Genomic DNA, 15,579 nt, shown 5'->3' with positions numbered 1-15,579 from the left:
AATTACCAGGCAGGTTAATGTTGATATTAGATTTGACATTCAGTTATTCTGGGGTGTTGTATAAATCATAACTACGATGTTATAAGTGAATATCATCTTTATTTTACTTGCCAACTTTTTCTTTGATGTTTATATCTAATCAGAATGCAAGTGTTATTTTGTGAGGAGATTTGAATTTTTAATCCCTGCTAAATTTGAGAAATACATGATTTAATTTGTCTTCCATATTTTCCAAAGTCACTCTTCAGTGGTGCTAAACATTGCATTAATTCTGTTGCTTGACTTAATATTGTTTTTGAATCACATTAGAGATGCAGACGAAGAAAGCTGTACTCATTCACCAGTTAACTCAATAAAGTATAAAACCCATTTTTGTTCCTGCAAATTTTTGAAGAGACTGAATGAAATCTCTTGTGAAATAGATGGTGTATAGGGAACTTCATTTTAAAACAAAGAATAAATTATATAAAGAAATTCCATGTAAAATAAAATACTGATTAAAAATCAATCTTTTTATTGTGATCGGGGTTTTAAAGCTCAATTCACGAGATCTTTGTTTGGTGATCTAAGTGAGCTGATGAAATTTTTATCGCGGGCTGCCAGTGTTATATAAACCGTTCTTGTTAAAGGGTTGGAGATTTCACCTTGATGCCAGGTATAAAAAGAGAACTGTACGTACCACAGATATCGCCGTGGTACAATAGAAATAATTACCTAGTCGTCGAAATTGTTGAAAAATAACTGCTTCGGGCTCGATTTTTACATCCAACAAACATGTAGACCCTTCCCACATCCCCTTTGCGGTTATTGCTTGTAAAGTAGACTGGTGCATTCTGACCAACATAGTGGTCAAGCGTCCCAGAAGACGGAGATATAAATGTCATAAGATGTGGAAAACCCCCCAAAGAAAGTCCAGATAGACTGCTTTGATTTCGTCTTGCTGTCTCGTGACTCTTCTTGCCTAATGTACTAAGTTACTATTTGATCGACTCAATTTCAAACACACACAACCTTGGTATGCCGCATTATCTGCATATCTATCGCCGTTTTACCAAATTTGACTAATTTTCATGTGCAGCATCTCTTGGGATTTATATTTAAAAAAAAAATTGTGGTGAAGGAAAGACTAGGAGGATTGTGAACATGCACGGAACTTTCTTTAAACCTGGAAATGAATGTTGAAGGTCTAGCTTCTAAGTTCTTCACTGAGAAATTCTAATTGAATTTTTTTATGCAAGTAATGATTCGGAGGGTTTTTATGTAGTGCCCGGAGGAGATGTGTGTATTTTCACGTTTAGATAATACAATTAATAAACTTCGCAAGTAATATTGAATTAAATTATATGCGAGCAGACATGCTAGAGGACATCCGCACTTTTCTTGAAGAAATATTTCTGTTTAGTCAGATTTAAGACATGCTTTGGTAATTATTGTCAGGTCACGTGTCTGCATGCTTCCCTCTGATCTTGGGGGTTTCGTGCAAGTAAGTTAAGAAAATTCATTACGTTTTCCAGAAATAACTTTACCAATCGGTAGAAAAGGGAGAGTCGTGTTTTGTACTTTTAATTGGGAGTAGAAAGTGGGAAGAATTCGTGTTGGAAGTAACGATATCGTGAAGATAATTTACACAGTGTGTGACTTGATCAAAGAAAATTCCGAAAGCTTGCACCTTAAGAACAATTTCGCAATAAAAATAGGAAAAAACAAAAACAATTGTAATTTTTAACACTTTGAACCATACCCTAAAATTTACCCCCATCAAGAAAATATGCAAGAATTGCAAAACTGGCAACAAAGCATGCAATGGTTGATTAGAACGTTATGCATGTTATTGATATTTAGTATTTTCTTTTTGTTGGAGTTTATAATCATCTGTGAAATTATAAAAGCAGTGGCGGATACCGATATTTGTGAAGGGGGCACAGTAAACGGATGGAGGTTGTCTGGAAGCCCCCAGTGGGTCTAGGGGAAACCTAGTGAAGTTCTGACAAAAGACGTATATACTTTAGTGTTTTGGGATACATTTTTATAACAAGTAGATTATATTTGTGAATGGGTTGTTTTTTGGAGATATTTCTATAACAAATGCATGCCGGTGCTGAATCTGCCACTGAAATGGGGAAAGGATTTATTTTTATGGTGAAGTAAGATTGCTGTAGCATTAAATATGACATGTTCGAAACCAATATTTCAAATTGGAGAATGATTGAATGAAATTACAGGGTATGGTCGCGCGCACTTGAACTGTGACACTACACAGCATCAGGACACCAAGAAGTACATCACTAAAATATCGTGAACTACTTCCGCGAAGATTCATCCTGCATATAGTATATAATTCCATGTTTTCTTAATTGTCAAAGAAAAGGCTATCGCACATATTTTGTAGAGTGTTTACACAAATCCAGGCGTCTGTGAGATATAACGCTCAATATTAAGCTTGATGGAAGAACGAAAGCTTGAAAACAGCAATATTAAATAACGTAAAACAGGCATGCCAAAGGCTTTAATGCTCATCTATTTTGTGAAAATATTGCGTCATATAGTGACCTCGTCCGCAATTGTTGTTCAGGTATTGTTAAACAGATTGCATATTCTGTTTTAGTTCCGTAAACATAAAAATCTCTTGAAATTGAATTAAGATGTTCTTAACCTTAACGATACGTACAGTGTATAAACAAATGCTGGGTAATTTTACGACTTCGATTTATTTGAAAGCGGTTTTCTGCCATTTCAGACGTAAAAGCAATAAAAAGTATTTTAGTAAAGTATACCTGTATTACATAATTGTTTTTCATTGTCCTATATGCCTGCTAGAATAATTCCCAAAAGTAAACAAATAATGAATATTCATGACATTGTTACACTCACGACAATCGGTTATATTGAACTTTGGATATATAATGAACAATTCAGATAAGTCACAGTTCAATACCGGTATAACAGGATTAGACTGTATTTGCGTCCCATTCGAAAATCCTTCACTCGCACTAACACCCCACCAGCCGAAGGTGAAGTGCCACAAATTTAGACCTATGCTTAGCGCCCACAGCTGTATCAATGATGGTTCTTTCTCGTACCAACGCCTACTGTGACAGGGAACCTCGGTTTTGAGAGCCCTTTATCTTAACTTTTAAATTTCTCTCACTGCATGTTTGATTATTAGGAATATACTAGCTGTTTATAATTGTCAATATTCTCTACAAGGCCTTCAGTAGTCACAGACCTCATAGTAATAATACTGTAAATACTAATAGTCCTACGCAATATAGCTGTTTGTTCTGTGTTCTATTATAAGTTTTCTCTTCTTTTTCATGACACATGGTTTCTCAGTAATAGGGTGGGGGGGGGGGGGGGGGGGGGGGTTGTTGTTGTCAGGAATGATGTATTTCGTAAACAGCTGGAAATGTTTTTCTGACCTCAGGTTATGATTTATCGCCCATTTCTTGGAACAATTTTCATTGACCTGTTTGTTACTACACGTAGACTATGAAGTGTGAACAATACACAAAGTCAACTTAATGACAGTCTGCTGACTTTTTGAAAACGCACGTTCATTAACATGGATAGAAAGCCAGAATCCGGGGCCATAATCTTAGACGAGCTCACTTTTGATCTCAATCTCACTTTTTTAAGACGGAAAACATGATAAAAAAGTAAAGCTAAGCTCAATAATGAGTTCGCTCAAGTTTTATCACCTCGGAGTCCCCCGGAAGCAAAGGTCCAATCACTCGACTAGGTACCGCGACCGGCCCAAATATTTCACTATGTTAATTAAGTATACGTGATATAGACAAACACTTTGCTGATATGTTTATTGGTGTAAGTCCATATGTTTTTATCAAATAATTGAAATAAATGATCATAACGACATATACCATAATAAAGGTGTCATAATAGTATATACGGTCCTTAGTTACGTAAAACAATGTTCCTTCGTTACACATAACGTGATATTATAAAGGCAGTAAGATTAGGACATTAATTAAATGAGAATTGAAAAATTACTATTTATTTTGACAATGAAGAAGTTTTATATATAAAAAAAAGACACAACCTAGTTGGGGTCAGAACGCCTAGGTAAAAACACATTAGAACATTTAAAATGTGCATCATATGGTTATGCAATCCTACCCTCCTAAAACACGTAATGAAATATAATGCTATCGGTAACATTACATTTCCATTGTTTTTGCGTTTAATGTGTACACAAATTGTAATGATAGCCAATCCATATTCTAATCTGATTATTTCTTAAGACTGCTCCAGCTGTGTTAGATAAAATCCTACCTGTATCTTTTCCAGCTTTCCGAGACTGCTCTCACGAGGGTGGGTAAATTTTTGTTCAGCTTCCCGAGATTGCTCTCATGTTGATTAGTAAATTCCTACCTGTATTTTGTCCAGCTTCCTGAGACTGTTCTCACGTTGATGGGTAAATTCCTAAGAAGGTTTCTTTATGGTGTACAACTTTCTGTTTTTTCCTAAGAATTGTGCCTAATTTCAGAAAGCTATTATCTACACGATCAATATCAATTTCAGCTTTAAAATATTATTATCGATTTCAACACTTTAAATCTCTGCAATATCATTTCAAAGTACTACAAGTAACTGCAGATAGTTTTTATTTTAATTGTGAAAATAAAAGACTTGAAATAACGTGGGAATTTTATAAAATCATTTAGTATAATTTCTTGTGAACTTTGATTAATTGTGCATTTCTGTAAAATGTAATTTCAACCGTCAAATTTGTGTGTACATTCTGTAAATGCATTGTATGATTTGTAATTAATTGATGTAAAACGTGACACTTCTTGAAAAAGAAATGTTTGGTACGAGTAATAATTTTCCTGGAAACAGAACGCGCTGGGCTTGGAATGGAACGATGTCGGTTTGAACTTTGAACTGAAAGCTTTGATGTATAAACATATCACAACGATTCATTTGCTGAAGTATCACGTTTCAAGATTTGTATTTGCAACTATATCTTTCAGATATCTCATAGGAACATATTATTTTTGGTCAAGAAATAAAAAACAAAAACAAAAAAACCCATGAAGAACTATAAATTATTGAACATTCGAAGGACAGCAGATGGTGCTTCATTTCATACGTCAATTCACAAAAAAGAAGGCCAAAAAAAAAAAAGTCATTATAATGCTTGTTTGGCAGCTAAATCAAGCACAACTATAATCTACTATGTATAATCCTTTGATGTGCTTCTGCTGTGCCTGATGACAACGGAACCAAACTCCATCACCTCATTATCCATTTCGTAAATCTTTGTTATTCATCACATAACAGTTCGGATGTTGTTTTCTTTAAAATGACAATGTGACTCGTTTGACAGGAGCATCGCATGACAATCACTCGGGTATATGCACTCAGTTACAGCAAACATTTTCTATCGGGTATATGCACTCGGTGACAGCAAACATTTTCTATTTTATATGCACTCAGTGACAGCAAACATTTTCTATAGATCTCTGTGACACGTCCTCCGGATGTAGAGGTACAAGTTTATATAATCCGGTTTCGGTTTCAAAAATCAAAGTACGGATTCGGATCTGCTGCAGTCCGATTTATTACTGGTCACTACTGACCGGTAAGGAGCTATGTAATGTGTGTCAGTGCTCCCTTTGCAAAGGGACAGAACTGAGATATAACTAGACTGTTGTATGACATCATTGGTGTCAATGCAAACCACACATGTTACTATTTCAGTAAGAGTTAAGTCCAAAAATTTTAATTAAGCATTATCACCGATTATTGTGATTAAGCTTCGTTGGTATTTTGGTGATGTATAAGTAAAGATAGGCTGTTTAAGTTGCGGGTATGATATGATACATGTGTTAGTTGTAATTCGCGTAAACCACAAGGCCTGTCCGTACGATCAAATGATTGTTACTTCTTTATAAAATTTAAAATTATAATGAAATGCAAAAATTCATATTCACAAGAAGGAAGATTTTGAAACACTTTAGATGTATAGAACTTTCAGAGTAATGGCAGATTGACCTTAAATTGGTTTTCAAGGTCAATACCAAAGATCAAGGTCAATTTCTGGAAATTCCGACGTTTCTTATCTGATTTTTATCAAACATTAGGGAATGGTACTTTAAACTTCACTTATGTTTGTTTCATATCAGAATAAGAAAAGTGTTCTTAGAAGATACATATCTGTGAACTTTTATATCTGACACGTTATTTTTATGGAAGTAAGAATGTGTTCAACATAGTTTTCCAAACACTAATGGGATTAAAGTGACAGATTTAACAAGAAATGCATTATACACGTTGTGAATCTAAGAAACTATTCAGGAAGAGGGAATCATTTTCAAATTCTATATACAGGGTGAGGTATCACTCTTGCGTTCATTTGGTGCGGATTACCACTATCAGACGGATGACAGACTTTCTTTACCACAGAGGATTAATTAGGTTTGGAAAGCTTGAATTATAAAGAATCCATGCCGGAACAGTGAGCACAGTGTGAAGTGGAACTGAATTATTTAATAATGTACAGAATATCCACAAAAGAACCCCGTGCTCTATCTGACGTTCGGAAGCATATACTAGTCCGTGTAACCAGCTGAAATTTTTATCACATATGACTGATGTTGTTAGAGGTTTCTCGAATGAAGAATGAACTTTGTTGTACATTCAAGGATCCTTTTACACTGCCTTTTCATACTGATAACGTGGTTACATTCATTTTCGTGGGCATTAAATGTCGTTCCACTGCTTTACCAATTGTAATGATAGTCATTTTCTCATGGATGCGATGTATTTGTGAACAATAAATTTTACGTCTATTTTAACGGCTGGGAACTCCGACAGAAATGAAAGTAGAATGTAAATATATGAAATAAATTTCAGTTTTAAAAATACAGAAGGGTATGACCTGCAACGCTTCACGCCGGCGTACTTTTCCAAAATTAGCCTTTTTGGTCATCTTTAAAGTATCGTTCTATTGTTGCCATGGTGACAACTATAATCACCTATATTGCTAATAGTCTCTATACATGATATGTCACTATAAGGCATGGAATGAAGGCGTCTATCATCATTAATGATCTTAATTACTGCAATTCCAATTTAAGGAATTTTAGAAGTTTTCAACATGTTGCCATGGCAACTATAGTGTATTGTAATCGAGGTATGGTATAATCTTCAGGTACCATGTTGTATTTCTATTAGAAATGTCAAAGAATCATTCTTGCAAAACAAATTGAAGTGAAAAAAAATATGAACGATTATTAATAAGGAGTACACCAGTTCTCTCTGTGGTCATCTGCAGGATACTTGTATGATTCAGGGATAAATTGTATATACATTGTAGGGCTCACGGCGGGTGTGATCGGTCGACAGGGGAAGCTTACTCCTCCTAAACACCTGATCCCACCTCTGGCATATCTAGGGGTCCGTGTTTGTCCAACTCTCTATTTTGTATAGCTTATCGAAGATATGAGATTGATCACTGTTCGTTATCTTCGCCTTTCATGATACAGGTATGAAATGTATTATTAAGATGTAAATTGTATGATTAAGGTATACATTTCATGATTAAGGTATAACTTGAATGATTCAGGTGTAAATTGCATGATTCAGGTATAAATTAAATGATTCAGGTATGAAATGTATGATTCAGGTACAAGTCATATTAAACTGCCAAGCAGCATCATAACATTTAGATGTTATATGAGTTTTAACAGTCTTGTTTATAGTCAGCATTTCGCAAACTCTATAGTCGTTATAACAATCTTATCTCAAGTTATCTGCACATACAAGCTGTCGTTAAGTGGAATGCTGTCTGCTGTGTTTCATACCAATTGTTAGGACGTTCTTTACAAACTGATTTTGACCGACGATTATTCAATTTACCTGATCAAGATATAGGGCCCACAACGTGTATGACCGGTCAACAGGGGAGTCTTACTCCTCCTAGACACCTGGTCTCACCTCTGGTATGTCCAGGGATTCGTGTTTGCCCTTCTCTTAATTTTGTGTTCTTTATAGGAATTATGAGATTGATCAATATTCGATATCTTCACTTGTTGATTTTCAAATTATTATTCTGTACATTTTCTTTTAACACAAATCGAGCATTCTTCAGAGAAACTTGGCAATCCAGATGATATGGTAAACCATAAGATAATCATGGTTGATTTTGGTGTTTATAATTAAAATTAAGATTAAAATAGAAATAATGATTTTTTTTTCAAAATATCAGATTCATAGAAAATTCATAGAAAATGTGACTATATATCTTTATATATTTTGTTATTATTTAATTTTCTGTTAAAATGTATTTCTTATCCCCATAAATGCCCTTGATGGTTTTTGTTTGCACATTGATGCATTAATAGAGGAATTTCTTTACAACGCACTGAAGATTCCAGCGACTGATGCTTCTTTAACATTGATCCCTCCTTCAAGATAAACTACTCACAACTTTGCCACTATTATTTTACAACAACAGCAATGCAAACTTTTATGTATGGGCACATAGCACATGGTTACGTTTCAAGAAATCAGATGTAAAAATAGGGTGTTCCCTAAGTTTACATCGTATGATTTATCTGTTTTAGTGAAAGAAAACTGTAATGTTCGCTGATATATGAAACACATATTGTAACTTATACAAGAACACCTGTCAGAAATAAAACATTTATTCTGGGTTTATAGGCAACTTTTCGACCCGTGTAATACATTAGAAAATGATCTCGCTTAAAGTTATTTCTTAATAGTTTAAAGAAAGAAATGAACTCATGTTCGTTCAGTTTTGAAATCGCCTAATTAGTATAAGGGCGAGACGGACGAAAATAAAACGGGGACGAAATTTACCATGTATTCAGCAAAACATTTCACTGGTTTTTATTTTTGAGATAGTTTCCTAGGCGTTTAATCAGTCACACGTTAAAGACAACAATGGTGGCGTGTTTGCCAGCATCTTGAACAGTCGAAAAATTGCCTTAAAGTACCAAAATGTTTTAAGTTAACAATTTGTCATTTTTTTGGGTGTGTGTGACGTATTTCACTGATGTAAAAAAAAAAATCCATCACTCCTCCAGGCCACTCGCCTTGCTGCTGACAGACGACTGTACATATCTCCCCGCGACACCCACCAGTAAAAGCGGAAGGAAAAAGTAAAGCGAAAGTTTGAAAAATCTACAAGTTACTCACTAAGCTTGTCATATCAAGCTAAATTGTATTTAGAATGCCATTTATAGGATAATTCATTTCAAAGGCAATGCTGATGGTGAAAGGATTTTATGATCATGGAGATAGAAAAATCTCGCGAAATATCTTAATTAGTTAAACAAACAAAAAAAAAACAAAAAAATTAGCAAATCTCACCTTGTGAAAAAATATCAGTAAAGTTTGGAATTCTTATAGGCATCTTAAAAGGAAACATTCTGTAATGAACAGCATTCCCTAATGACCAAGTCAAGCTTTACATCGGGCAGTTCAATCTGGTCTTATTATGATAAGTTTTTTCGAATGACCTAATGTTCACCTTTCCTATGACGTCATCAAATGTGAGATGAAATGATTGATTTATGCATACTGACTTATGAACCATGCGTATAGTAGAGAAATGTGAAAACAGAATCTTTCATATTTCTTGAAAATCCTAGGGCCGAATGTGGTCCTTATTATCCCTACTTCTTTAATATTCTTTCCACTGATCAATATATACATTCTACTTGACACGTGTAGATAAAATAATGTTATAACTTGGGTGTGAGCTCTTGAATGTATCTGTAGTGAATTGTCTTTCTTGTTACTACCACAACAGAAAAACCTGACCTGTGTGTACTTTACAAAGTACGAGGCAGATGGCTATTCAATTAAGGCTTCTCATATACTGCGCCATTCAGAAACCATCAAATGGGAATAAAACATCCCGCTTACAGGAGAGTAGCAGGTTTATGATTGTGGTAGGTCTTTGAAGAAATAACATTTTGTTAATAACGAGAATATACATGTACGTACTGGACCATGATTTTTATAATTTCGTCGCGAGTTCTTTTTCTTGATCTTATCAGGAATTTTATCTATATTCCTTTGTAAATGCTTTAAGATAAACACATGCATAAGATTGAATTAAAAATGAATATACCAGGTGTATTGAAATCTAAGCTAAGTTATAATGAATGGATAAATAAATAAAACAATCCATTTTTAAACACAGCTGTGCAATTCCAAATCACATACAGATTTAAACAATTAACATAATTGATAAATTAAATTCAAGGTTCTATAAATTGTTTTTGAGATACTATTTACGTTTTAGCTGAAGATTGAGACATTTAATAGAGTAACATCTGTTTAAATATACAACGTTTAGACAAGGATTTCATATTTTGTTAATGTTATCAATTATGCCATATTTCAAAGTCAGTTAATATTCTACAATCATAGAGGAAACACCAAAACCAGACATTCTCTTTCTCAGCTGTGCTCTCATCATACGAAAACATAATAAAGTCAAGGTGAAAACAACAGATTTTAAAGAAATTAAAGGTAACTTAAGAAATCAATTTTTGCAAAAAGTCAGTAGGCTTTTATCAAAACTTTTTGCTTTACAATATTGATTAAAGTGTGTTTATTTTGACCAATTTATATTTTTGTATTAGCTCAAATAATCAGCACCCGTAAGATGCGCTGTGTACGATTAAACGTCACCGACGTTATCTCCCGTGATTGACAGCCGATAGCGCTAATCATCATCGTGAATAGACCTCAATCGAGTGAAGTTGAAAGAGAGTGTTGTCTGCGGTTTGTTTGTCTAAGATCGGAAATCTTGAAGCATTACCACGTGGATATAGCACTATGGAGCAGGTCCAAAGTCACGCCCCTTCACTATAACACTATCACAGCAACTGCTCAGTGCAGGTTGCTCTCTGTATTCCAGTAGTAACGTAAAGGAATGATGGAGGAAAACGCTTATGTACTTCTGCACAAAATTGACGAGGGTGCATTTGGAGAAATTTTCTGTGTTCGGGGTCGTAAAGACAAACAATTGCTAGCAATGAAACAAATTCTGTACCGCGGAGATATTTCTAGTGATCCTTACATAATGCATGAGCTTAGAAATCTGTCAAATTTAAAGCACAAAAATATTATTATGTTAATGGACGTTATCATAACAGATAAATCTGTAAACTTGGTTATGGAATTGGCTGAAAATGGAAACTTGGAAGAAGCAGTCCAGGGAAACAAAGTTGCCAGCGACCAGTTCTCTCACATCTTTCATCAAATATTGTCAGCTGTTCACTTCTGTCATTTAAATAAGGTTGCACATCGGGACTTAACGCCATGTAACATTCTACTCACAAGTCAGACGAGTGTTCGATTGGCAGATTTTGGTCTGTCCGTTCCTTGTCGTGATTCCGAGGGCAAAGTGATTCTGTGTGACGACTACCTCGGACATCTACATTATTCAGCCCCGGAAGTGTTGAAAAAGACCCCATACGACCCTCTGTTGTCAGACATGTGGAGTCTCGGAGTGGTTCTATACTTTATGATTCATTCAAGCGTCCCTTTTGTCGGCGAGGAAGAAGACATTATTTCTCAACAAACGGACATTAAGATGGTCACGGATAAAATCAACAGAAAAAAAGAATCTAAAGATACATACTTTGGAATGCTTCAAGTTGTCATGAAAAATGTACTGCGGGTAGCTCCAGCGAAGCGTCGTGTTACGGGTGACTTGTTACAGCTTATGAATAATGAAACATAAAAAGGCAACTTAAGGGGGGAAAAAAAGCATCTGCAACATTCCTAGTCAATGTTATAAGAGTTTTGTTTTGTTTGAACTGAACGCATACACCGTGGATGCGTTTTGTGTTTTTGTTAAATTGTCTTTGTTGGAGAAGTATTTCATGAATAAATACACAGAATCTATCCGTGCTGATTTTGTCATTCATCATCATTTGATCCGGAATTAAAAGCAAGTCTTTAACTTTAAGTTGGACAATCTTAAACAAAGCTAAGGTATGCATTTTATTATGAAATCGTAATGATTCTCATTATTAACATCATCAGATATCATCGGCTACTTTAATCTTTCTGTCATCGTGGGTAAACTCTTTAAAAAAAACTTAGTTGATGACATTGCAAAGCCCCGAGTTCGATGAGATTTGAACCACACAAAAATGCGCGCTGTGTATCCGTAAGTGTACTTGTAATACATGTATAATAACCAGTGATCCTTTTCACAAAAATATTACGATTAAGACGGAAATTTTACACCATCGTAATTCTTCTATAATTCGTCATTCATATATTTCAGAATGAACAAAACTAAGTGATGAAATTTTTACTCAGAGTAGAGTTGCACTCACCTGAAATGACGATGGAGACAAATTTTTAATCTTTGTAGTAAGGTTTTTATCGGGGAAATGGCCACTACTTTTCGAAATAAACAAAGACGGACGACACTATCGAAGTTTCAAATTGATAGATAATTTTTAGTTTGGTTGTAAGAATGGCGTGTTTGTGGACAGGTGATGAGTAGAACGACGAAAGCAACCGGAAGTATCCAATACGGAGAGACATTGCAAGGCATATTGAATTACCAAAAGCATTACTAGAATTAATTATCAACATTTTATGCAAGTATCAGCCATATCTTGCATTTCAAATGTAAATTAACAGGAAATTCGGATTTTATGAACATGTTTTCCTGATTAAGAGAGATGGGGGAATGGAATACCATATATTCAATATGAATTCGTTATCTGCAGTAAGACAGGCGGCCAGTGGGGGGGAAAAGACAGGAGGCAGACATTCTCACGTGCAAATAAAATCTACTGTATAAATTTTGTGTTTGCCAGCAAATCTATTATACGAAAAACCATACAATCCCCGATCTATCAGGATATCGACCTTTAACGAATGTTTTAATCATTTATTTCGATTGAGATATTGTCGAACAAACAACAGAGGCAAAACTGTTTTCATTCTTCAGACTTGAAGTGGCATATTTTTAGTCGCGCAAAACTTTCATATCATGATTTTTTTGTTACGAAGATTGAATTTACACCTGCTTTACGTCAGATGACTATAACATGCATATCACAGGCACTTTGAATGATGGCGTTTTTGCTGTGGTCTATTTTCAAGGCTTATATCCTCTGACCATATCATGTAAATTTTTTCAACACTTACTAGCTATGAGTTCAGAATGGAGTAAACAATTTTTGATCCTAGAGTATGTTGAATGTAATAAATCTGTTTATTTGTAATTTTCAATAATTATTGCAAAATAAAAAGAATGATGGAAAGATGATAGAAATACGTGACCAAAATGTACAAAAATGGTTGAACACAAGCACGATTACTATAATAGAATACTTATTTACACGGTCTCTATTGGTGCAATCCTGTAGGGATCCGAGTTAGAATAGGTTCTCAGTACCCCTTGCTTGTCGTAAGAGGCGACGAAATGGGGTGGTCCTTCGGATGAGACCACAAAAACCGAGGTCCTGTGTCACAGCAGGTTTAGCACTATAAATATCTCTCCCTGCTCAAAGGCCAAACAATACACACACACTTTCTCTATTAGTGCGTGGGAGCAATGGTTACCTTTATTGATTACAGATTATTCTTTTAATTAAGAAAGTACAGAAAGGAAAGGAAATGTACCACCAAAAAAAAAAAAAAAGACGTTCACCTTGTTATTTGAAGCAGATTGGTATAGTTACTAGCATTCGTTAACCAATGAGAATTTTACAGTGTAGTTCTTTGTAACAAAGTTATTTACATATGAGATACGTGTAATTTCAGATACTGTTTAATCTGTAGTGTAATAAATCTGTTATATTCTACTTGAGAAATCGTCTTAAACTTCAATTACATTCAAGCACAATTGAGTATATCAATTTTTACACCACATCTGTCTTTTATTGTCTTTCGAAAAACGTTTTAAAGTCAAGGCTATTTATTTCCCTGAAAACTCTTAGAAGCTGTATCAGAATTTCGAATTATGTAGAATATGAAGGATGTGTAATATCTTATTAATTTTCTGAAATTAATGCAAATAAATTATGAATTTGATTTAGATAGCTTTAAAACAAATCAATATGATATAGATCAGATTAATTTTTTTCGTATGTAAACCATATTTTCCCTTTTAAGTCAGGGAATGTACAATAATTTATTTTGAATATTTGTGTTTGTATTCTGAAAGACACTTAAATTTATTGTTCGCTGAAAAAACCCGTGTTATTATTAATGTGAAGTATGGGCATTCTAGGTAGGGGAGCACATCTTATTTATTGTTTTTTTGTTTTCATGGTTATTGCTTACAATGTATTCACCAATTCAAAGTTAATTCCCGTGGGGACCCAGGTTAGAATAGGTCCTCAGTACCCCTTGCTTGTCGTAAGAGGCGACTAAATGGGGCGGTCCTTCAGATGAGACCGTAAAAACCGAGGCAATTCAATTCAATTTATTGGATCTCATCACCATTGTGCAATGGTATAAAGAGATATAAAGATAAGAAGTTATTATAATATACATTTAGTAAATAATCGAGATTATTTGAGTTTATATCAAATAGTCCGTATTAATTTTGATACACCCTGTAGGTCGGGTCTACGTGACTTTAGCGGCTAGATGGTACAAGTTAATTTGTATGCACTACGTCACACTCGGTAATCCCTGTGATCGAACCCATTCATTACACTTTTTCCAACCGAAGCACCCACCCACCCTCCCCCAATTTTAATTTGTATATACATGTTCTTTCCTTTTGGTTCTGCTGTTTCCTTCTTTTTCATAGGTTTCGCAACAGACGAAGACTCCCAACAGGTTACCTGGATAAAGTAAATGGTAAAGCCTGGACCACACCAAGTGTGACTGCATTGCCATTCGGGATGGAGTGCCTTAATAACAACTTTTTAAATGTTAAGGGGGAATTTTTAATTTTAAGGCAAATTGTTGATACAGTGTATTTGAGTCTGATTAATTAGACTGCCGCATGTTTAAGGGGTGGTGGGGACTGGGGAGTCGGTAATGGTATGTGATGACTGTTTCTGCTCCAAAACCTGGTTGTTTCCCCCACCTGCTTCTATGCAGGGGGCAATTTACAGTACTAAAAGTCGTACAAGTTAAAACAAGTAAATTAATAGTGGGGCCACCACCGGGGACGGTTGGACCCACATCCACCTCACTTCAGTGAGGGGATGCTACAGTCTGATGCATGTTTGGGGCTTATGTCCAACATGATAATGTACATACCAGGTAGCACTGCAGGAGACAGGGTGAGAAGGGCGGGTCTCGCTTACCTCCTTAGAACGCTGGCGTCCGTTCAGGTCTGCGCACTGAATGTTTTACTCGCCCCCCCCCCCCCCCCCCCCCCCAGTGTACCCCTTACAAGTTAAGTTAAACTGGCTCACTGGGCGACTCCCCAGTTTCACATGCGGCCGATATTGTCCATTTCAGTATATCCCGAATGTGTCATTGCTGTTATATGAATAAATTGGTAAACGTTGCTTGTGTCTGTTATTCACTGCAATGAGTCATGGACTGTTATTACAGCCAGTTTTTTGGTTTTATCTATCAGGCGGA

General features: G+C 35.2%; 2 protein-coding genes across 5 annotated transcripts in view; both read left to right on the top strand.

Moving 5' to 3' along the window:
- The window catches only part of LOC125668395 (cytokine receptor-like factor 3), a 24,149-nt gene extending 8,570 nt beyond the window's left edge, over positions 1-15,579 (top strand). For 2 of the 3 annotated variants that reach the window (XM_048902524.2, XM_056163744.1), the window contains one exon: positions 6,352-8,489. In XM_048902524.2, the coding sequence (XP_048758481.2) occupies positions 6,352-6,438 (87 nt within the window). In that variant the 3' untranslated portion in view covers positions 6,439-8,489. Of the gene's footprint in view, positions 1-6,351; positions 8,490-14,791 lie in introns of those variants that run through there. The other variant, XM_056163745.1, reaches the window with a different exon arrangement.
- Positions 9,529-11,912, top strand: LOC125668398 (testis-specific serine/threonine-protein kinase 1-like). Of its 2 annotated transcripts, none has more exons than XM_056163747.1 (3): positions 9,529-9,941; positions 10,426-10,527; positions 10,641-11,912. In XM_056163747.1, the coding sequence occupies exon 3, from the start codon at positions 10,934-10,936 to the stop codon at positions 11,744-11,746; it is 813 nt and encodes a 270-aa protein (XP_056019722.1). In that variant the 5' UTR covers positions 9,529-9,941; positions 10,426-10,527; positions 10,641-10,933; the 3' UTR covers positions 11,747-11,912. The 2 variants fall into 2 exon arrangements, with proteins under 2 accessions (XP_056019722.1, XP_056019721.1); XM_056163746.1 differs by having other exon boundaries at positions 9,533-9,941; positions 10,460-10,527.

This window comes from Ostrea edulis, chromosome 4, assembly GCF_947568905.1.
Source record: "Ostrea edulis chromosome 4, xbOstEdul1.1, whole genome shotgun sequence".
NCBI classification, from domain to species: domain Eukaryota; kingdom Metazoa; phylum Mollusca; class Bivalvia; order Ostreida; family Ostreidae; genus Ostrea; species Ostrea edulis.
This window is presented reverse-complemented; position numbering and strand designations above follow the sequence as displayed.